Genomic DNA, 25,630 nt, shown 5'->3' with positions numbered 1-25,630 from the left:
TGACTTTTCTATTTCCTCTTTACTAATGGAGCTTTTTCCCGAGTCGCTCCGCTCCGCGTCTCCTTTACTAGGAGCTCTAGCCATGCGTCGCATCTAGCCGAACTTATATCTATACGAGCTACGCTCTTACAAATTTAATTCAACTCTCAACTCGTGCTCCTTTTTGGTCCTGGCGTAAACGCTGGCTGTACATGCAACACGCCACGTGCCACCTCAGTGTGCGGCATCCGGTGAAACGAAGATATTGAATCCGTGTTATGTTTCCGTGAAACGGAGAGCGTTGATAGTATTTTTAACTTAGTTTTGCAGTTTATTGTAGCAGTTTTATCACCCGCTCATAGATTGTTCCCTATTCAGGGAGTGAGAGTGAAATACCGAATTTGAAAAGCTCCCAAAGCGTCAAATTTCGAATTTTTTTACGGCGAATATTAAAGTACGGAATTCAAACTTTAACGAAACTTCAAAGTTTCGAATGGTTGGAAATCCGGCGCACATAGTTCCGAAAGGGCAAATTTTCGAAAAGATAAAATGCCGAAGGTGCATAATTCCGACAAATCAAAGTTCTGAAAGTGCAAAAATGAGAAAATTTTAAAATCAAACCTGGACGATTATGAGCGATCGAAGATTTTCATTTCTGTGACTTTATGGCTTGGTGCAATTACAACACTTTGTCTTTTTTATTATTTGAGATTTTCGATATTTTTACTTGCGGAATCTTAGTAATTCTGATTATTTACACCCACTCGTTAAGTAAATTATTCCGCGTGAGTGTATTTTAATTTTCGAAATTTTACTCCATCGGAACGTTACATTTCTGAATTTAACACTATCGTAATTTGAGTTATCGGAATCTTGCGTTTCAAAACTTTGTTGTTTCCTAAAAGTTCGATTGCTTTACTTCAAATTGCCCCACCAAATAATTCGGAATTAAGCGCTTTCGGAACTTTTCAAATTCAGAACTTAAACCCCACCCCCTATTCAAGTACGTATAGTAATCAATACCTGCAATCGATGCGATAACGAAGCAGACAAAGTTGTTCGGCAAAAGCCATCACGATTTTGAGTTTCAAATATTTCGAGAAAAAAAAAAAAACGCGGACGACGTTTCTTTACGAGTCACGGATTGTCAAGTCCCAAATTCGTCCTTCAGCAGCCGAGGAGAATGACTTTTTGCCCGAGGCAAAATAATAGCAGCGAGGTAAGAATTGACTGAGAGAAATTTGATAAAGGTTGGAAGCAATACCGGACCATTTTAGGGTCGACACAGACAAGCAGAAATCCATCATCTGCGAGTAACCAAGTTTCCGCAGTTCCTCTCTCACGCTTATCGCGGCAGGTACATACGAGGCGACGCGACGAGCTTCCGTCATACAGTTTCGCCAAGTGGATTTCCACTCCGTTGTCAAACTGTTGACAGATACCAGATGGTGTCCTCAGAGCTCGGCGCACTCGGATTAGAGAATACGAAACGAAGGATGAAACGTATGTACTCCGCAATGAGACAATGCCGGTTCGCCGAGTGATTTCAGAGACGTTCGCCAGTCGGTAATTTCATTCCAGAGTAGAAATATGTCCGCAAATGAAGCTTTCGCGGTCGCGTACGCGGTTCAAAACCTTCGTTAGACACCCGCGAGGCCTGAACTTGACCCCGATGTCAAACGAACCGGCTGTCGGATGTCGAGTGCGAAATTTGTGCCACTCGGTCACCCTGACAAGGATCATAAATGGTTTGCGCACGTGGCCCAAACGTGCGTGGTCGCTTGGTTTGCCGAGTAAACCGGAAGTTAACCCGGTACGTTATTAAACAAACAGACGATCCTGCGTAACGGCTATACGTTTTGAGCTCATTTCTGCACTCATGGTCGTTTCATGCAAAAGAGTTTGTTGTAAAATGATAAAGAGGGCGAGCGGCATTGTTGGTTTTGTCTGCTCACATCGGGGTCCAATATTCTTGTTGTTTACTCTGGCCTATTATACCAAATGTGGACAAATATAAGCGGAATGTCATGAACAAATTACCTCAGGGTTTACCTTCCGGTTCCGCTTCTTGCTTTAAGTTCGACTTTTAAGGATGAATCGGCTAGTGAGTTCGAATAGAAAATTGGGAAAGGAGAAGTTGAGAGCAAACAAATGAAACGACACCCCTTCTAAGTAATATAAATGTATCTGAATAAATTCGTAAAACAGAAACTGAGATATCAAGAATTTGAGAAAATGTTCTGGAACCGGATGACTGAAAATTCTGATATTTTTGGGCTTGTTTTGTTCATCGTAAGGATTTCCGGAGGTCGGCTGGAGAAAATTTTGAATACAGTTACCTGGCGAGTGGGTAAAAATATATATTTGTAAATAGGGTACAACAAATGTTCGTCAATAATTGCATTTGCATGTTATAACCGCGATACCGAGTACCTCGGCAAAATTGTTAAATCAGACACGTAGCTTGCGATAGCGAGTCGTGAAAATCTATAAACAGTGCCTGCTAATTGATCGAACACAGATGAAGAGAAAATGCGATTAAAAGTTGTAAAAACGTTGAAGAAGCGTAGAGAAATTTTTACGTAAGCTCGTTCAGCGCTAGAAATATCTACCTTCATTGTTCGTAGAAATTTTTTCCAGCAAACTGACCGTGCAGCCGTTTTATCAGCACCTAACACGTCTCTCTATAATTCTCTAGGCGCTTAGAGAATCCGAGCCACGCGGGGGATAAAAGGTTAACGATACTTGCTTAGTGGCTTTTATCTTTCCACTAAATCCGGCTTATCAGTCTAGCAGAAAGGCATAGAGAGACGGAGAAAGAGAAAGAGAAGGAGAGGGAAAGAGAGCGAGAGAGAGAGAGAGAGAGTGGAAGAGAGAGAAAAATGGGATAGGCGAAACCCCGACGGAAAGCAAAATTAGAAGAATGGTACAGCAAGCGCGAAAACAGTGCAAATCGAAAAAAACGAGTCCCGGAATATCCTACGGGAGAAACTTTTCACTGGAAATTGCACAGTTATACACTTGCACTTGTGTCGGTGCGCCCACGACGCCTTGCTGGCATCATTTTTCCCGCTGTCAAGAGTCTCCTTTTTTTTTTTTGTTAATAGCTATATCATACAGCTGCTTTATGCCTGGAAATATATATCTATATATCTATATCTATGGGGAAAAACTCGGCCGGTGGTGATGCTGGAAATAATAAGAATTCTTTCCCGGCATTTTCGTTCTTGTCATCCGTGTTCGGAGCGGAGAATTCGGAAGAAGCATTGAATGCCTTGAAATATTTGGGCTCAATTCCCCCCCACCCCTCTATTTATTACCTGCTTTTGCCCCATAGCCGTTTCTCTGAAGTGAAAACGTGGGTGACGCCTGTTATGCTGCGGAAGATAAAAAGAGAGTTTCGAATTCGCGGCATGAAATTTACATATTACACTGCAGAGCACACACGTACGTGCCTCTGCGCCACTTTGACTGGGCTTTTTATTCGCCACGAACGCGAGAGAAAAGTGCGAATGTTGAGTGGTCCATATTCTTCTCGGTTCATATTCAGTGGTCGTGTTTAACTTCGGAGATAATAAATTCACGTGTTTGTTCGTCGGATCGAAGATTCGCATAAACATTTATCATTGGAAGATAATGGAATTTACGGCGTAGAAATTCACGACTGCGTATGCTTTTGTCGCTGAAAGTTTGATTCAGTCCGCAATTACGCGAAACTGTGATTGCCTCTGTGTTTGAAAATCACGGCATTCAAGGACGAGCGTAACTACACCGTAATCACTGTCTGGAACACGGTCCACTGAGTCGAGGACGCTCGACGTCTGACGGATGAATCGCGTTAATTATCGACCGCCGAAATCGTCTTTATCTTCGATTAATCGGGTCTCAATATCTCCCCATGACGAGGCGGTATTAACAAAATTTAATGACCTTTTTCCAACATCCGAGTTAGGATTTTCCTCAACTTTGCTCATTTTTCTTGTCTATGAATTGTCTGATCGATACATCTGGAATAATTCACTTTATAGAAGGTAGTTTTTAGTGAGTTGAAATGAAAAATATTCATATTTCTATACTGAGAGAAATTTTGATTTCCGGTTACCGCTCGGTCATTAACTATTTTAATTTTCTACCACAATCGAAAAATATAGTTCTAGGTACAAAACGCAAACTAGTTTTCTAGCTGTTACCGGAAAGTCTAGTATCCGTTACTATTCTTTCTCATTACGATCACTGTTACTATATTTTCTTCTAACTGTTGCGAAAGTTTAATGCTTGTTCGACAATAAATTGACGTTAAAGCTTTACTTAACTAAAAAAGTAGAGCAAACCTCACAAACTGATCTCGCGTTGCAATTACCCAAAGAGAATCGACAATAGCGCAAAATAGTTACGTGTATCTCGTTTTTCGTAATTCCAAAAATATTCAAACAGTTTTTTTAACGATACATGTTTCACTGAATTTTTCTAGTTACTATAACAAATGAAATTTTTCTCAATGTACGCAAAAGTGAAATTCAGTGGATGGAGATAATTCACTAGCCGCGTTTGTTCGAACAAATATACATATAATTTATTCAACTTCGACACACTTTTCCTCTCAACGGATCAAGTCGGAAAGCAACAACGATGTGGGCGTATTCCATATACTTCGTCGTACAATTACGATGCTGACCGTAACAGGCATGCGTAGGTAAATGTAACCTGTAGAGGAGAAAAATGAACGAGTAGAAAACGGCGAGGGGTATAAAACGATGTTCAGCCGAGCTCCATTTCGAGTAAAATACCGCTTCGCAACCACGCAGAGGCCATTAATCTGTCCTACGGGAATTTCAATTAATTTCATCCCCTATCCTATGAACGTCTAAAAGTGCACAACCGCTAAATTGTTATCCCTTGTTCGCGTCGAACTCCAGCAGGACGCAGTCGATGTGCGTCGGGTTTAAAACCCAAGGACAAAGAATCCCAAGGACATAGACACGTGGTTCGAGGACATTTATTCAAGGTTGAAACAGATCTTGAGATCCGGAATTTCAGGCATTAATTCCTTTGCTCGCATTTTCTATCAGCTTCATTGACTGACAAAGTTAAGTTTAAACATGGAAATTCATTTTGAATTACTTGAAGAACGTCTCAACAAGACGTACAAGTTGCTTATTGTCATTCTAGGAACTTGCGATCAAACGATACGCGAATGAAACTTTGCAGAGCATCGCAGCTTGGGTCTCAAAATTAGACGCCATACGCAGGTTAATTGATCGATGGAATCCGCGACTAATTAAAGGGAGACTTATCGCGTTTCATAAGCCTCAGCTATGTAGGAAAACCGGAGTGTTGAGAGGATGGTCGTGGCATTATACGGAATGACCACGTGCAGAAAATTACTACAGCTTGAATTTGTGTTGTAGATATACATATATACCATGTATATGCGTATACGTGTGTTGTGTACAGCAACGGATCGAGGGTGATGAAAATCGGTGCCAAATCGCATCAGCAATTGGCTTTGGAACTCTTGGCAATAGAGAGATAAACAGAATTCCTACAAGCGTGCATGATCGCGATAGAATAGTCGGAAACGTATAACTAAAAACTGGAAAGATATGGAACAGTGAAAGGACATGGATAAGTTGGCCAATCCGTATAATAACCACCTTACTCGGGAATGTGTGATTGTTGCGGTTGCAAATCACGCGATAGCGTTATGTGAGTGAAATATTGCGTGGAAAATTAATCGGGAAAGTGCCAACACCGTTTAACATCTTTGTAGAATTCGTACATCTTTGTTAGGCTCAACAATGAATGCCATACGACTTAGGGTCTGTTTTTGGTATTGTGATTCCGAATAAGTTTAGGTATTTGAATTTTGAAACACAAGGGTGAGAAAATTATGCATATCACGTAAGTATTTCAACGGAAGACTGAATGCTTTATTTAAATTAGAAACAAATTTTTTTTCATAGCGTTGAAAAAATTCTGCGGGGTTGAATATTCATTCTGGATTTGCTTTGCGAAATGGAATGTTTGATAATACTTGTTTCGAAGCAATATTTCTTTTTCTGGCTTCTACTAAAATTGAGTATACTTTCCACCAAGCGAGAATCGATACTGATCCTCGAGAGCTTGCGTTTATTTTGAGGGTTCTCTTCGACAGGATGTGCGTACCTGTTCATCGATTCTTAACACGATCGATATATGTTAGCGCGTCTTGTCAGGTTTCCAAGCCAACTTTGGCGCTCTCCGTCATCCCGAGTAAAATAACAACGGTTATAACAGGTATTAATATAGTAATAGCCTTCAAGAAATTACATTCATCGTACACGTGTTTGAACTTTGTAATCGTAACGACTGCGCATTCATTCACATGAATGGGTGGCTTTGTTCATCCGCACTTTCAGCACTTATCTGCATACGTGGATCGTTTGTGTGAAAATTCAAGTATCGAGTTTATTTGTAGGAACATTTTTCAAATGAAATAATGACGCAGAATATCGACGTCTTCGGTTGAGGTCGCACCCGTGACATTGGGATAATAATGAAGAAAAAAAAAAAACGAGATCCGTGACGTCTGAAGCTGACGAATGTGAAGCAATTTTTTTATCAGACTCTCAACCACAACGAGCCATCGACTTTACCCGAATGTCAGCAAAACACGAGGCTGTGTTGCAATAGGTTGTCAAGGAGGCTGAAGATAATACGACGAGATTTCAGAGAAACGAGAGCGCCTGGAGGAGAGTACAAGGTATGGTATTACCGCTATTACTTAGCTCCGTTAGAAACTGACAGACGGGGGTTGGCAGGCGGCGATATTGCCGGGAAGAAGCTGTCCGAGAAAAAGCAGGCGTAACACGGTGTCAAAACTCCTGCGGCAGCGTTGTATATACATTTCAGGTTTGCGACAGAGAACGCCGCTTCGTTTCACCCGCTTTCGTCGTTCGTTAATCATTTACCACCGTTTGATTAGGGGAGAAAAACTTTGTTTGTTTGCCATGATCTGGAAAAACCCCGGATAACTCAGAACCCGGTAACGAGCATTTGAGAATCCGACGATTGGAAATATTTTCGTACGTTTTCGTTCGGTGTTTACCCATATCTCCGAAATATGGAATAAAAACCTCAACGAAGACTGATCTGCTCTTTCTTCGATTATTTTTCTAGGCGCTCGTATTTTCCGCAGGAGAGCTTTGTTAATCAGTATTTTGATGATAACGGGTCGTTCAAAGTTGATGTATTTTTGCGACTCGTATACTTTGAAAGAAAAGTACGTTCACGGTAACAGCGTTTTGTACTAAATCCGCGTCAATAATGCTTAAAACGGGTTGAAATTTGGCCTAAATCTTTATTTTCACACGTGAAGTATATACGCGGACGCAAATTAGCCTCAACACAATTTCCGCTTCAATGACAGAAAAGAATTTCACTTGTTTTTCGTAACATAAAATATTCACTAAAAAATCGCCTAGTACTAGACACACATTTATAAAAAAAAATAAAAAAAAAAAGGATAATTTTGAAAACTCACTCTTGTGCTTGGAGAACCTTCGCAGTTTCTTGAAGAACGGCATTTCCTCTTCTGTATTCCGATGGCTGTTCGAAGGCTCCTTTCCTAGGTTTCAGACCAATATCGTTTTGCGCTCCGGCAGATACCGAGACTTGTCTCGATTGCGTGTATTCCGACAACTCGGGGTACTCGGATCGAATAGATCGTAAACGACGGGAGGCGAGATAACGCGACGATCGAGGTTCGACGACAACTGTGGATCCCCGCATCGGGCGCGATCTCTTTACGTTCGGATCCCGCGCTCCCTGTGAAACTCCCCAGTTTCCGACAAATCGTTCTTCCCTTCCCAACACCTCGGAACGTAGTGCGGACACAACGCGTTGCCCGTTGCCTATAAGCCAAATACACCGTCGATTTCTCGTCAGACACGCTGTATACCCACCGTATCTATTTGATACGTCTCCCCTCTCCCGCAATAATTCTCTCTTCTAAGTCTCTCTCCCCCCTCCCCGCACCTTTTCGCCAACCGACTCAATTCATATGCATCCGCAAGTCTCAGACGCTGGCGCCGCCAAGGTTTCGCATATCAAGCGTCTCCAAAGTCCACGTTTCAAAGCGACTTTCTTAACGTCGCTCGTTTCCTTTTTCAACTATTTCCTTCGCCGTCCAGTCGTTGTTTTTTCACGCCTCGCCTTGCATCGTATACACTTTCCATTTCCGTTTCTATCTCCTCCAAGCTTTTTATCTCTCGCTCGTAACGTAGGTACCGACAAGATTCTTGATCTATTTTTTTTCCTTCTTCCTAACGTGCTAGAATGTTGGATACAGTGCATAACTTCACTCGGATTACGGTTTGAGCGAGGTGGTAGGTATTCACTCGTAGATCGAGTGTGAAGCGATTTAAAACAATTTCATGCGATTTCGTGTGTTTTCAAATGAATTCCAAGCGATTTCGACCGATTTCAAGTTATTTCAAGCTACTTTGAAGTGACCGCTTTCCAAAGTAGTTTGAGATTTCAACGTGCGATTTTGTGCGATTTGAAGGGATTTCATATGATTTTAAGCAATTACACGTTATTTCAAGTGATTTTACGCGATTATATGTGATTTCGACTGATTTTAACTAATTTCAAGTGATTTCAAGTGACTCTGAGGTTACTGCTTTACAAAGTGGTTTGAGATTTCAACAAGAGAATACACGTCCGATTTTATGCGATTTCACGCAATTTTAAGCGATTCCACGTGATTTCGAGTGATTTCGACTGATTTCAAGTAATTTCAAGTGGTTTTTAAATTTCAACAAACGAATGCCCCATCGCGTTTACGTAACTAAACTTTATACTTAAAGACAGAGCGTTCTCATAAAAAACTACATTTTTCACCACTAATCCATCACCCGTCACTTTGACGTAATTAAATTAGTTATTGTGCGCAAAGTTGTCGAAGTTTCTATCTAAAGTCTAGATTCGCGCAAAATAAGATTCGAGAAAGTTATTAATATTCCATCAACCCTTTTTTTTTATACCGTCCCGAGTTTCACTCCCCGATCATCACCGTGCATCGATGACAGGGTATATAATCACACGCGTTACCTGAAGGCTGATTGATGTCTTGCACGCATCTTGGGAATTCAGTAGGATGTGGGTGAGGGGGAAGGATGTGCGGGGGGGGGGGGGGGGGAGGGATGGTCCCGGCATCGAGTAGCGTGTGGGTGTATATATATATTCTTTCACGGGGTGAACGTGCCACGAGCTTCATCCCCCTTAGAGACAAGTTATTTTTATTCTCCATCTTCTTTTCCTTCTTCTTCTGTCTTGTTTTTCTTCATCGTGGTAAAAAGAAAATGTTTGGCCCCGCGAAGAGGAGCACAGTTTTTCTCCTCCTTGGAACCGGGCGAAGGACATCGATCAATAAAATTCCGATGGACTCCCTTGTTCGAGGTATGAAAGAGAAAGAGGAAGTGGGCGATGAAGAGGAGACGAAAGAGAAAAAAAATAAATAAATAAAAAAACAAATAAATAAACAAACAAAAAACAATGATTAAAAAATTCCTCGTCTCTATACGCATCCAGCTGGCATACCAAACGTCGCAGCCGCGCCTCCTTCGACGATTTAACGGAAAGGTATCCCTCTACATTCTCCAAGAACTATCACGGGGTTCATTGAGAGCGAGTAGCGCGAGCGGCTGAAATCCTTGTTGTTCAACGGGGAGCATAATTTCCAGGGAAAACTCAATTAGGCAGCGGAGAGAAACTCGCGGAATATAACCGCGGGCTAGGCTGGCAGGAATCCAGATGACGGCGAAGGCTGGGCCGGAAGTTAACCCTGCGGTGCAACACGCGTACGTTATTACTTCGCCTTGCGGAATATGGTCGGGAAATTTTTCCTCCCCTGCCCTTCGCCGAGGCGAGCTTAAAGCCGCTGCGGCTGTGATTTGCCGCTCGTCATTCGTCCTCGAGGTTTTCGTTCCCGTTCTTCGTCTGGACGAACTGCAGGCACGAAATTGAAACTCCCTGGGTGTCGACCAATTTTAAAGTTGAGCAGACTCCGCGTGCTCGCGGGAGGAGGGAAAGGGAGGAAAACTCGACATGGAGCTACTCCTGCGCGGACCGCGCTGGCGAATTTGAAAAACGAAAAACCGGCTGGAAACACCTGCGGAACGACGCGGAAAGACTTCGAGGATCGCAAACTTTCCGTGGCTTCGACCACCCTTCTTTGCACCCCAGCTATATATTTTCGTAGCAGGGACGTATACCAGGAACCGTTTCCATCGCGGGACGTGAAAAGTTTCGCGAAGAACCTTGTATAGTCGACCAAAACGCCGGGAATGGAGGTTGAACTCAACGACCCAACATCTACTACAAACTTTAGGGAATTTTGACAGGTACAAAATGGAGTGGTGAACCCTCGTCGAAGAAATGGTAACTCGCTTGATCACTGCGGAGTGAAATTTTTTAAATAACGTAACTCTCAAGTCGCGAAACACACTTCAATATTTGGAAAACCATTTACTCGAGTTGAATCGACGATTACGATGATCGTAAATCTTTTGACGGGCCGTATTCTGCACTCTGTCTACTTCGATGAGGGAGATTTCTCACCGTTATTGCTAAACCTCGAAATCAAGGTGGGAGTGAAAGTCATAAAAGTCCGCCGTTGCGTCGAAGCTCAGGTTCAATAATTGTAATCACGCGGAGACGCCGGAAAAGTTCGAGCCAATGGACCATCTTTGATTGGATTTGATTCGATTAAGTCGAACGCGAGGATGAGGCCGAGGTAGCAGGTAGCGCGGATGTGCTCTTCTAGGTAAAATCAGCAGGAACAGAGCACCGCGTGCCAATCAGGTGGAATTACGTTGGGAAAAATGCTACCCGAGGAAGTAAATCCAAGGGATGATTGCCTTCCAGCGTCTGGTGGTTCAGCCGTCTACCTCCAACATCGCTGTGTGTGCTTCTTATATGACATTTCAAGATTCGTTTTCCACAATTTCGAATAGCCGTAAGTGCTTGTTGGATCACCTGGATCTCGGGACTTGCTGCGAGAAATAACGTCGTTAGATAAAACCGTTTTTTATCGTATCCTCCAACGAGTGATTTGAGATCTTAGCTTTGCGTTGCCACTTACGTGTCAGACTTGGTGATTTTTTGCGCTCCGTTATCCATCATGGTATGGACTTACTGAAACTAGACATATTTCATTCGTACGAATCCAAAATTTAATGCATTCATACCCACTTCGGTGTGCAATGTGCAGCCAGGTCATCCGGTATACCTGATATGATCTTCGCGTGCAGGTAAATAAAGGTATACTGTTTAGCGAATTCGCGTTTGGTTATTTATCGTAACGTATTGACAACAGGGTTGAACGTATTACACGAAAAATTTATGTCCATTGCGTATTTGTTCCAGTGTCAATTGTTGCCCATTGCAATGAAAGTCATTCGCAAATTTATCTGTAATTCACCGTGAAGCAGATTTTCGACTATCGGAGCTGAAAATTTACAGTCGAATAGAAGTTTGGAGATGTAATAATGTATCATGATCGTGCGAAAATCAGAAAAGAATTTTCACATTCGATAAAATTTAATAGAAATTCAATTTCTTCCTGATCATATGTAACGTTGAATAAAAAAAGTACACCGAGAGATCGATGGATGCGAGACTAACTTTCTCAAGCGTGAAACAATCGCTTTATGGCGATCTTTATCGGGTGGAAACAGAAATAATCCTACATATGTTTGATTTCTATGGCAATAACAGTACAAAAAACGAGGAAACCATTTCGCGTAACAAAAGTGCTCGCACTTATAAAGTTTCCACTGAGACGAGACGTAGGTACGACGTGGCCCTGAATCGCTGAGATTCCGCGGATATCACAAGTGAGTTTTTCCAATTTCCTTTCTCACAAGCGCCCCGTTCCCCTGATCCTTAGGCCAGGACCCTCGGCCCTTGTATCCGAATTTTTTATTTATCCGTTTCAGTTCACATCGCATCAAGCATTGGTGTGAATCTTGCAGTTTTCGCTTCGCCAAGCCGACAGGAATTGAAATTTTTCACTCAAGGCAACGATTACTGAATTTTTTCAACCCCCACGGTAAACCATTTTGCCATATCATGCACAGTGTCATTGCCATTTCAGGAGATTACGTACCGCGAACACGACCTCCTTTACGATCAAATAGTTACATGGAAGTTACCGCGATCTAAGGAGAATTTGATCGGCTGGATAATAACCTCTGTAAAACTTGTGCAAGTGTGTATACATTCTTTAATATATATATGTATAAAAATCGAGGGATGATCGACGGATTCGAAATGTAATAACAGATCAGATATATCTCTGGGCATTGAGGACGAGTTCCAAATTGATTTCCGGTCCGCTGGTTTTATTTCTAATAATCTAAATCCCGAAGGATTTCGCGTTCTTTCGTATTACTCGGGGTACGAAAGTTGTTTCTTTGCCTCATCCGTTTTCCCTGTATCGTCGTTTCTACGGAAGTGTCACACTTTGTTGAGTACCAAAAAGACGCAAATTATCCACGTAGAACCGTTGGTCTGGAATTATTTGCTCCGTGAAATTATAGCCGCGTCTTAAGATTTCGTCGAGTTTAATCGTTGTTACGCGAAAACTTTGTCGGCAAAGGTCAAAGGAATATATCATCCACCTTGTTGCTGTTTCCATATTGTTTTTGGAATGGTGCGCGTAACGAAATAATAAATATTTACTATTCCACGACGACGTATATATAATAGTACGCGTCCGAGTGTAAATTATAAATATTATAACTCTGGATTAGGAATATATTTTTTTTTCAAATATGCTCATTAATTTTACAATGATTATTTTCTTATCGAATGAAACTGAAATTAAGCGTTAATTTAACGAGCGCGCACGATTCTAAAGTCACTTTATAATTAATCTGAATATAATTCCGTCAGATGATGTAATTCGCTAATTAGTTTTCAACCGATGTTTACTGTGTGAAATTTCTCTTGACATCTGTGAATCTATTTTATCCTCAAAACTTATCATTTCTATATTTAGAGCTTTATGTATGTCATAGAGTCAATTAATTGACGTAAGTGTATAAAGTGATAAGTCAACTTAAAGAACGTGCTAATTTCAGGGCATAAAACAAACATTATATAACGCGACAAGTTTCAGATTCGTACGAAATAATTATATAAACTAAAAAGTATGTACATTAAATTTAAACTAACGAAATAGATCATTGTATAACAATATGAGGCATCCCGTGCTTCCGCGTTAACAATGAAAAGATTCTTCTCAATTTGCTTAACATTTATATACAGTATTTCCGCACTTGCAACGAAACAAATCCAATGACCCGCGAACTCTATCAAAGAGTATAAAAAATCTATAAATAGGGCCATGGAACAACGGCGATAAGAAGAAAATCAAGCGAGATATTATGCCGCTGGAATCCGGTGCGAACCGGCGCGACGATGAGAGGGTAAAAATTTTGAATGACCCAGTCCGAACGTCGCGACGATCTCGCCGTTGCATTGGAGATTACATTACGATGAATTAAAGTCGATCAAAGGCTTGTCGAATTAGGAGGCAAAGTCAAGTACGCAAATTTACAACAAGTCAATGAGATACTCAGAGATACAATGTGCAATTCGGTTAAGGCTACAGCTGCAGAGCAAGGAGAAAATATCATGACGTATATTATGTATACCTATACGAGTATGTATAAAGCTTTGAAGAAAATCAGTTTTGACAGTTGACGGCGAAAGCAGAGAAGTAAATATAGGTACCTAAATCTCATTTTCGCGAGAGCCAGAAGTGCGCCTTGAAATTTAGACGCGACGTTTCTTGCGTCTTTGTGCTTCAGAATGTTTTTTCGTCGACGTAGAAAAAATTTGCGTGTAGATCAGGGTAGAGCATCGCGGATCCCTCGATCCGCAAGCTTTTCTCGAGGCCGTTTTGCATTCGCAAATTGAAATATATACGTGATATGTACGTGTGAGAAGACTTCTACACGCTGTCTTGATTGATTGGTTCGCCGCAAAAATTGAAAGGTTCTGTACTAGTTTTCACACAAGATCTTCATCGTTTTGTGATGCAATGTTATTTATGAGCCCCGCGGTATAGACGAAATTTGAACGTGGTCAAAACGTGTCGTACAACCGTCGTTGAAGTTGAGAAAGTTTTTAAGATTAGCTTTTCGATAAATCTGGTACCGTTAAGGCGGTTCTTCGTTTTTCAACTGCCAACGAAGTGTCTTATCTTTGAATATACGGAAGTTAAAGGATCCAATTTTATACGTACAAAATTTCAGGGTAGGTTTATGGAAATATAAGAGAGAACTACGAGTTCGACGTTCTAATTTTGAATCGGTAAAGTGAGTGTACCAGTTATTGACACGTTTAGAACCAATTATTGAAATTTTTTATTTTACAAAATTATAATTTGACGGTACAAATTGTGAATTTCTCGATGATTAAAACCAATTGGTAGAAGGTTAGACACTGCGAATGTATTTTTTTGGTAATTTTAAAACTACGGATCAAACAGATGCAACCAAAAAAGGTTAATAATTGGGACACAATTCCAGGGTGTTTTAACCGAATAAATTTTAAATGGAGAACTTTTCCACTCCCGTCAAAAATGAAGCCAATTCATCATAGATCTTCGTGATTCTGAATAGTATCAAAAAAATTTTAACCAACGGATAAGTCTTGAAACAAAAGTTGAGATTATGTTCCAGAACTTTGTGATAGTTCTCAAGAAAATACGAGTAGCTGCGTCATTCTAGCTAGAAATCTAACGATCTAAACGCAGATTCCTATAAATATAAGATAATTAAATTAGGTATATAAAAACCCTAAAAGAAAACACTGTGAGTTAAAGAATCGCCTTAATGAAATTGCGCAAACTTTGTTTTCTGCAAATGCGTTCCGTTTGCAGAATAAATTTTCTTTCAACATTGTCGGAGAAACGAATTCCGTGTATCGTTAAATACTCTTCCGGTCCTCTCATTCATTTGGGGCATGAATGAAAATAACATATCGAGTCGATTGCAATTTTGCGTGAGATTGACTAAAAAAATATAGCGAGGTAAACGAGCAGATTTGATTTTGAAATTGCGATTAAATGTAGTAAATTGACTGCTATAATTAGGTACACTAAACGATTGCTTGTACTGAATTTTCTCGTAACTATTGATTATATTAATTCGACTATAATTTTATACGATATTTAAAAATAAAATTCCCTTTCACACGAGCGTGATTCAACTCTTTCCGACGGAAAGCTTTCGTGACGAGTTCCATCTCGATATGTCCCCAGCCACCTGGTCCAGACGCCTGTGCAGAACACCCGGATTACTGTTCGAGAACAGAGTGCAGTAGAGTCGATACGTGGTGGGTGTTCCTCCACCCAAGCAACACGCGTTGTGTTTCCGTAATGTTCGCCTACCTTCAAGCGAAACGTGCATACTATACACGAGTGCACGTATCACACGCTGCAGTGCAGACCTGCAGAATAATACGTGCGATCAAGAGATCAGAGATGGAGAAATATCGGGGGAGAGAGCTGGATGCTCAACGATCGAACACTCGATTGCATTCTGCAGTGTTCAGCGAATTTTGATAGACCGAAAGGTGAGGTATTGATGCTAGCCGCGTCGAAGAAGGCGACGGAACCGATGGAAATGGACAAAAATCACGGGTCTTTTATCTACTTGCATCGAATGCTGAATCCCTGAACCACAACGTGCAATCTCGAGTCGATTTCTGTAAAAACAATGAACAACGCAAATTCGAAGACGACGACTTACGAAATATTGACGATTTTACAACACACGACAAAAGTTCAGACGATTCACGTCTCGATGTTATTCCAATTTTAAAACTTCGAGATCAGCCAACTCGTTGCTGTGAAGTTTGAACAGCGGTTCGAAAATCTTGTAAGCAAATGTTTAGAAATGGTAAGAACGTGCCAAGTGTATATAAGTCAGTGGGTGACTTGCAAAAATTCAAAACGATGCTTTTTCAGAGATCCGAAAATAATCTTTCAACGATTTTTAGTAAAAAGTTTTGTTACTGTACAAAATTTATTCGGATATGCGGAAATGATACTGAAAATGTTTCGTTCCGAAAGTTTCTTCAAAAGACAGATAACGGAAATTTCGCTCATTATTTAATTTATAAGTTATTGTGAGTACATTACTATTTGAGATATAAAAACAACAACCGTAGAAAAATTTGTTATTTAACGCGCAACTTTAACGCAGAGATCTATACCCGAACGTAGTAGGAAGTGATCTGCAAGCTGCAAGAGAAATTTTGGATTCAGTCTGAACTCGAATTTTTTCATTCCTGTTGAATATGCAAGCATTTTTTTTCCTTCTCCTCGAGTAGTAAGTTGAAAAGCGATAATTTTCTCCCCGCTCAGATATACAAGCGAATCTATTTGTAAATATAAATTCACCTGGTATATCGGACCGAAAATAGTTATCGTATATTTACATCCGAGTTTTGCATCTCTCGTACATATTTCGAGAGTAAAATGGGTATACGCTACCGCAGTGCAGTTTCACCCTGGCAACGCCCAAAAATTCTCGCGGTTTGTTTGCCTGGAGGGATGATTCGGCGTCGGGGTAGATAGGCGCATATATAACTTGCGCAAAAATTATGTTCCGGCATATATTTAGAGAGAGAGAAGGGTTTTAGAAATTGCGTTGCATTTCACAAGAGAGATAATATCGCATGAAAAACAAATTGCAACGTTCACTGGCTACTATCTGAACCTATTTTTAGCTAAGAAAATTGATTTTCCTTGTCATCGCAAGTTTTATTGTAAACGAAAAAATTAACAAATAAGTACCGAATATGTCATTAACCCGACAACAATTTTTTGCATACCATTGTGGAACGATCTGCTGATCCGATGACAATTCTTTTCCTGGCCTTGACGCCAACCTTTTGAACCGACAATTAGCCACTTTAAGTCAGCCGAAATTGAAAATTATCAAAAAATGATTCACGAGGTATATTTTATGAATATACGCGAAGGAATTTTGTATCGCAAATTTTTCAAAGTCATAAAAAAAAAATCGTCAATTTTCGTTAGATTTAACTTCGATGAGTTACAACAGTTAGTTAAGATTGTTAGCGAACAGCCGAACGCTGATTGCGTCGAGGCAAATCCAATCAAATCTCGTGACGAAAGTGTTGGTATTTAATTTGGCCAGATAGTTTCGAAGTTACTAGTTAAATTATCAACTCGATAATTGAATTGCCAAGAGAGGAAGATCGGATATCAATAATCTTCTCTGAGCACCAATATAATGATAATAATAATAAAAGTAGACTAACATAATCCTAAGTCACAGATTTCTGATGTTCCAATTTGACCGTCGTTTTCAATTTTCTACCACCAAACCGCGTGTTTTTTGTTTTTTTTTTTTATTTTTGACTAAAGAAATCTCTCCATCATACAACAGTCCATAATTTTTAAGGTACCGTAAGTTACAAGTCAAACGATAAAATCAAAACCCTGCGATCTTCTTTCGAAAGCTCCTAAATTATTCAGCCGATATTTGCATTCTAGTTTTGAGATGCTTACTTGTAGATATTGATTGAAACGAGTGATTTATATAACAGATTGCAGAAGTGGACTTCGAACGAGCGTGCTTGCAGCTCACTGTTCACTGATCTCGACCGGTCGAATCTCGGGGTAGAAGGTCAAGAGAAGCTTGCACGGTGGTCTCGTACCCGGAAGCTTATTGATAGTCGAATCGGAGCTGTTATGCGGAGATTAACGCTGCTGTGATCCTCGAGGCTAATACGTACAACTTGTAAGTCGACTGATCGTCGACAGGTTGAGTTAAAGTTCGAGTTCTGTTTTTGATTTTTAAGTCGCGATATTGGTAAGGCAGAGATGTAATACATTTAACTAATTGGATTATTCAATTTCACAACGACGTCGTGAATGGTTGTCGTTTTGTCTATCGAAAATAATAACAGATATTTTAATTCTGAACGACCAATTCCAATAACCCTTTTCTATACTGCAAAATCTTTTTAATTGACAAAGTCGCATAAAGGCAATTAAAAATAAGGTTTCTCAGACTTTTTACAGCTGCAATCTTGTTTACTATAAGATCTTAGAATTATACGCTTCAAAATTACTGCCGTGACGAAAATTGGATAATTTTTTCAATCAACATAATATATTTAATCTGCATAAAATTTCGTCTTATTCGGATAAATTTCTGTCTAATCGTGCGGGCGCAGGATTCAAATTTTTTTTCAGGCTGTACTCGAGTGGAAAAAAGAACACAAAGCTCTCCCGCCCTTTATCTACATTCTCGAATCGATCAGTCGCACTTTTGAAGCAGAACCTCATACCTGTCGTTACCATATTTTCAACATCATATCGGCTTTCACGCATCAAAGAACGGCTGTTGAACCAGAAAACGTTGCGAGTTAGGTCACGCGACTTATTGCAGAGCGAAAAACTTAAATTTGTGTCAATTTTAAGAGTGATGAAAAAAAGAGGGTCCGTGAAATTGATGTGATTGTCAGAAAAAATTAGATTTTTACCGGTAAGATCTATTCCCTTTTCCAGTGTATTCACAGCCATATATTGATTTGAAAAATCGAAACAAATAATTAGTAACAATTTTCCAGCAGAACCAGTTATTTCTTATGACATGGTTCCAAATTGAGGTTTAAATATTACATGAAAATTGGTTGAACAACGAAAATAAATGCGTGAGTCACAAAATAATTCTATTAAAACAAATTGTATTTGAATTTCATTTCTTTTTGAAATCTTTGGTATTCTTCTATCTCTAGATAAAAAAAAAAAAAACGATCGTACACTGAAAACGACGCGGCAACCGACTCAATTGATAAAAAAAGTGATGCTATTATAATTTTCACTCAACTACATCAAATTATCGATAATAAATAAAACTGCAACAAGTTGCAAGAATTGTTTTTTTTTTTTTCTCTTCATCAGTGCATAAAGTCAAGTTTTCAGAAAATTCTGAAACGTAGACGACAACGAGACTGAATAATAAAAGGTGTTCAAAAATTTCGGTGTTCAAACGTCAGGATCAGATATGACCGTGTCGATTTCAAAAAGCTAAGCTCTAAAGGTGAGCTTTTGGTCTCAAGGATATTGCAAAAACATTCACTTTTACATCTCTGCAGTGATAAATGTCAGTGAATCGTACGAGTCGGCCACTTCGTACTCTCTAACGTCAAAGGTATTTCTCTGATTGCGAGTCACTCACCTCATCTTGAGTTTCAGCTGACATCCGATAAACAGATCCTCGTTAGCCACATCGGATCGCGTTGATTTTCATCCCATAATCCAGATTCCGGATACCACAATGACTTGTCCTGGTAACTGCGTAATAAATCGGCAATACTCGGGTCAAGTCCGAGTCAGAAGCACATTTTTCCGGAGTTCGCGAGGTTATCACCGAGAGCCTCGAGCCGCACGAGACTAGTAATAAATTCACGACGCAATTCGAGACCATAATATTATGGTGATAAGCGACGCCAGGTCGCGTCGCAAGCGGATGAATTTCACAAGGCGCCGATCGACTCCGATGATCTATACGGCAAAACTGATAATTTTTTGCTATCTCTCCAACCTCGACCCCGTTGTTTATGTGTCAAACGACGCATCGGTAATGCATGAGCCGTGTGTTTCATTATTTCCCCAAGCATTGTCTTATCGGTATTGGGAAATTAGGGAATCGCTGTATATATACAGCCAATTCGTTCCGATATCGAAAGCCTGGCACGATTTAAGACGCGCACTGTGTACAACGTTTCGAAATTAGGAACTTCATCTTTTCTGTATAATCGTATAGTTTATTAAGCCCCCTATAATCTCGATCGTACAGTAAATTGCCTCGTAAATTTATACAGCGAACCACTTTCCTTCTTTTACGACGAAACCACCGTCGTGGGTTCGATGTTGCTAGCTTAGCGCCGTGACTGTCGATATATTCGGAGTTTTTAGAACACGATGCTTGTACGGATTCGATTCCGCGGCTTGTGATTACTTTTGTCGGATGAAAAAGGGACGCTGTATCCGATCGATGCCTGAAAGTATTCCGAAGTTGAATTGTAATATTTTGTCTACATCGAATTCCCGCGATTTCAGGAAAACGATTCAATTCCTGATTTTCCAAACTTTTGCGACCTATCCTGAAATATATTGCCCACTTTCTCGAGTTCGCAAATTTCCGCGTCCAGTGTGTACGTTCCCTTCGCACATACATATATAACCTCCCTCTAGATCGGACTCATGAATAAGTGATATTCGACTTCTCTGCTCTACGACTCCCAGCGCCGTAATAGTGAAACGTATAAAAGTCAATAAATATCGGTAGAACAATAATACGTATAAGTTTACGTACCCATTAACCGGGTTCTAGGTATACGATGGAGCGGCAGAAATTTCATACCTTTGAATCACCCGGCGAACAAACTTAACATTTTATTTGTTGAGAGATACCGCGTTGAAGAATTGGCAGAATCGAAGAAAGTGTTTTTCTTCGGGGGGATCGAATAATAATAAGTGTTACACGTCCAAACGAATCTGCGATGTCGATCGGCATCTCTTATACGAGTCTCTGCGATATGTATAGTCGATGCCCGTGGCATAACGCAAAGACACGGAAAAATTGGCGAGTAATTTTACTTCGAACCGTGCGGAATATTTTACCCAACGGATTGAATTGGTTATGGTAATGAATCCGAGGATTCGATTCTATAACTCGCACCCGGTTTTTCCACACGAGTCTGATTGCAATAGCTATTTCTATACCTGGGATGCTGTGCGTGAAACACATTTGTATATATCCAGCGAATTCCGCGAGTAAATCAAACGCAATCCGTCGAATATCATTATTTGTCGTATGCATTGATTTTTCTCTCATTTTTACTCGCAGATTTTTACTCTTCGGGTGAAAAAACATTGAATTCGTATATTAATGTAGGCACTGAGAATAAACATTAAGACAACATGCGTCTAAATGAGCAAAAAACTAGTTTCTTCATTAAATTAATTTTATGAAATTCATGTCCCTGTAAAAGAGTATACCTCGCATATTTCTGGTAAAATCATACTCGAGTAAAGTTTCATTTATCGAGTAATTTTCCAAAAGAAAATCTTCTTTTCAATGTAGAGACAATAGCTGTGTTTAAATAGAATTTCAATTAGACTGGATATAATGACGAGGTAAAAATCGTGAAAAATAATTGGTCAGATTATTCCGGAGGGTAACTGTAAATAGATAGAAGAAATTACAACTTTTATAAATACATACGAAAGGATGGATGAACCTCTTGCGTGAAATATTTACAATTCAAATATATGATATCCTAACAAAGACTTTTGACATTGTCAAGTTTAAATTTACCTACTCGGTTCGTGGAGCTGGTTATTTATACTTCGAAATAAACAAGCGTGTATCCGTTACGGCATTAACTCATCTTCCGTGGATGGTACAAATTAGGTAATTAGCCGAGGACGAGTAATTGTGATCTGCAGTGGGTATAAACCATTGTAAAGGGACTCCAGAAGGTGGGAGTATCGCTGATGTCTGGAATTAAAGCTGAAGCCTAAACGAGAATAAAGCTTGGTAATAGCTCTTATTATATCAGATCCTAATTAGAGGTTCGTTAATTAGAGTTCCGACATTCTCGTTGGTACGGTTTGCAGGTAACGAGTTATTAGCGTACCGTTTTGTAATATAACAGAAATTGCGTTATTATTAACCTAATAGAATCGATTGATTCCCTTTGATTAACGACGCAATTCTAATTCCTCATCTCTAGACTTATTCAGGGCTAAAATTTGACTGTTCATTAGCCCGATGACGGTCACGTCGATTCGATCGAGGATATTCAAGACTCGAAGCAGAATTTAAATATTCCCGTGTAGATGCATTGAGGATTGTTATAAATGTTCATTACTATTCATAAAAATACTAGGTTGATAAAATCAACGATATGAACCAAGGTTTAGGTTTTTCGACCGTCATTTCAGTTCATTAAACGCCAAAATTACCATTTCTAGCAAAATGACTTGGATATGGTTGCATTCAAATTTCTGGAATTTAGTATCACTTTGATCGTTACGGTTGATAAAATCACAGAGGAAGCTTTGATTATACTTTTTCCTCGAGACGTTCGAGCTTTCAACATCTTTTAAAACAAAACTGAGGAACTGTTGACAAAAAGTTGTAGACCAGAAAGATCTGTGTTTTCTACAAAGGGTGACATAAACTAGAGATTGAAACCAGATCAATTAGAATCAAGTAGAATTATAGTTTCAGAGATCCAGAGTTTTATTAATATTTAGTTTTAAGATTCAAGATATAACATTCTGGAATTCAATATGAACAAAATATAATTTCGACTTTTTAATATTCATACGTATTATAGGACATAGGTAGTTTTACATTCCGTACAGACTTGGATAAAAAATGGCGAGAAAAATGCAATACACGTTGTTGAAATATCAAAAATTGTAATGAAATTTTATATGCTTTTATACCGGCTATGATCCACCAACTTTCTATCAGCTTTTAAGGATGGAAATTTTAATTTACCTTCAATTTAGATATGCTGTTGTTCACGCTGATTGTAAGATATGAAAATCCTCCAAGATTCAGGGATAAATATCCCTCGAATATTTACTTATGATTTTATGCTCATCGCAGTGTAAAACCTTCGAAATTTACTCCAAGCGTATACTTAATTACACACAGAAGTAAAGTCAGTTTATTTTACGAGCCTTTACATCTACGAACTGAAAATGTTTAAAAAACATGTCTTTTTTAACACTTACCCAGCTAAGGATTCTAAGGGGAAGATTGAATTCGAAAACGCGATAAAATAGATCAACGTGATTCTGATAAGCGGTAAGACTTGAGGTTTTGAAAATTGGAGAATTTTCATATCTCAGTGTGCACTGTGAAATTATATCCAAATTGCAGCTAAATCGAAATACTCAATCGTACAAAAAACTAGCCGAAAGTTGGTGGACTATCCCATTTTCTGTTCAAGCTATTCGAATCTGTCCATATTTTTAACCAGGTAATACCCGTAATTATCGATTTGCTGTATCGTTAGCATAGAATAACAGTGGATAATTGACGATATCGCCGAAAGTTGTAGGATAATACGTTTATTGTTAGACCATAAATTAGGTCGTCGGGGTGAAAGATCAGCTGTTCACGTTGTTACAGCGGTCCTACCGTTGCACATATCAACATACCACACCCCTATAATTCACTCTATTCTCTTTAGCCTGATAAAGGGATGATCCACACGGATGATGATCGCAGTTTAAAATAATAATCTGTAATTACATTTAACTATAAACGTAAATACTTGTAATTTCACCCGTTGATCACCACGACGATACCTATACGTATGCTGTTTCTTCAAACTCCCTACGATACTTGTTATATCTACGAGCATTGCACATTTCACGCTTTCCACTATTGGTTTTGCACTCGATTATTCACAAGAAATTATAATAAGGACATTAAATTTCACGATCCATTTATATGTTTAGTGTTTTTTTTTTTTTTTAATTTCTCATTTGGCTCTGTACAGTTTTGCTACAAATCTAATTAATAATATAATAATATAACCAAGAATTAGAACAAAATCAAATAATTATAATGATATTAACAATCATAGGTTCAATACTTGCAGTTAATCGTGGATGTATTACTTTTATCATTAACGACTTTACGGTGGAAATTTAACGAACCCGGAAACAGCTTAGAATTTTGAATCCACAGTGGCTCGGAACAATCAATTTTGTAGCTTTTACTACAGTTTTAATTACTGATTATTATTCGATGTCACTTTTAGTTCGTGATTGTTTGATATTTAGTGACATAAAAGAGGAAAGCGTAAAACGGTTTTCCAAATACTACTGAGATCGAAATACGCATTTTACAAACGTTGATGAAATAATGTTATTATTTTTTTATCAAATTTCAAGTAGTGATAAATTTTTTAATTCGTACGCTTTCTAAGAGGAATCTTTGATAAAGGATAAAACCATTAATAAATGTGGTACCGGAAATACACAATCAGGGCTGTAAATCATAGTTATAAATAATGTACCTTTCTCGGAAGAGAGAAATAAAAAAGTAAGAAAAACAAGCACACGCACGTGTTTAATAAAGTCGAAGTTTATGGGATTAAAGAATTTATTTTTATTTATCAGTTTTTTCGTTGACGTCTTCTATACATGCGATGTATCAATTATCCCGCGTCACATGTATACATACGGTAATTGACAACGATTTAAAAAGTTGACTGGAAAATTCATATACCTACACAAGTGAATTAAATGCTCGTCTTGGTATACACGTAGCAAAATATGTATGTAAACGTTGATTCAACCAGATTTACACAGCACATACATTAAATAGAACCAATATTATCAAACTGCATCGACATTATTATTATTATACAAATAATATATAATGTAACGCTATTTGTTGTTACCTGACGGTTAGTTAATTTGACCATACAATAATCAGAGTATATTTCCGTATTCGACTTTAGCACTTCTTATAAAATTTCCGATTTAAATACTGTGTTGTAGTTCGTGGAATAACTAGCTATGTAGTAATTATATTATTCATTTATATCTAGCGATCTTACAGTTACAGCTAGCGAACCTATCGTGTGTTTATGTCTACCTATGACGTGCATGTGCAACGCACGCGTTTCTGTATCCATATGCGTATACATACACACACGCGTATCAGGTATACATATGTGGAAGGTAAATAAAAGCGTTTCCTACACGTAATACGTACTAATATTATTCACTTCAATCAGAATAATGATAATAAATGTTTACACGTTTTTTTTTATCGTGTCTTCGAAAACCGAAAAAATTCTACTGCACTTTTCACTTTTTACATCAACTGTACCATTCATTTAATTATGTAATAAGTGAGTGAAATTTTTTTCCAAAGCAATCTCATTTCCAGACGCGCTAGCCTTACATGCGGATTTGCTTGACGATTTGTCAATATTTACGTTATAGGTCTACATGTATAGTATTGATTAGAATTCAAGTTAGTAGGTTCCAAATATAATCATATGTACCGATATCGATCGTGTAGAGAATACAAAATATGTGGAATGTAGAGCCGATTTTGATACATGTCAAAATTTGAAAATGAAAAAAAATGTATTTTTTTATTCTTTTCTTTTTTAATTTTATTTTGCTAACGTATAAAAATTAAAAATAAAAAGGAAGCTGTGATATTGACAGTGAACAATTTTCCACGATACTTATTAGAAACGATATACGCACCAGAAACTCGACGTTAAGTTTATGATTTCCGTTCAGAAGTCAAACCACTTTTATGACCCAATGATTCTAAATCAAATTCAGCTCAATTTGATGTCTTTTAACTGTTTTCAGATATTCAGTCGTTCGTTTTAATTGAAATATAAAAAAAAAAAAAAAACATTTCCTGGCACAGCATCAAATACTATACGTTAAAATATATAATAGGTATTATGCATAGTCTAAATCATTATTACGTAAGTATAGATTTATTTATATATATTTATATATTTATGTATATGTCGTGTGTATAAAGTG

General features: G+C 38.7%; 1 protein-coding gene across 1 annotated transcript in view; it reads right to left on the bottom strand.

Annotated features, from left to right (window-relative positions):
• The window catches only part of LOC124296741 (low density lipoprotein receptor adapter protein 1-B-like), a 49,623-nt gene extending 41,752 nt beyond the window's left edge, over positions 1-7,871 (bottom strand). The window contains exon 1 of the mRNA XM_046747065.1: positions 7,502-7,871. Within this exon, the coding sequence (XP_046603021.1) occupies positions 7,502-7,544 (43 nt within the window). The 5' untranslated portion in view covers positions 7,545-7,871. The remainder of the gene's footprint in view (positions 1-7,501) is intronic.
• Positions 7,872-25,630: the final 17,759 nt, after the last annotated feature.

This window comes from Neodiprion virginianus, chromosome 1 (genome assembly GCF_021901495.1).
Source record: "Neodiprion virginianus isolate iyNeoVirg1 chromosome 1, iyNeoVirg1.1, whole genome shotgun sequence".
NCBI classification, from domain to species: domain Eukaryota; kingdom Metazoa; phylum Arthropoda; class Insecta; order Hymenoptera; family Diprionidae; genus Neodiprion; species Neodiprion virginianus.
Note: the sequence above shows the minus strand (reverse complement) of the source record. Positions and strands in the feature narration are given on the sequence as shown.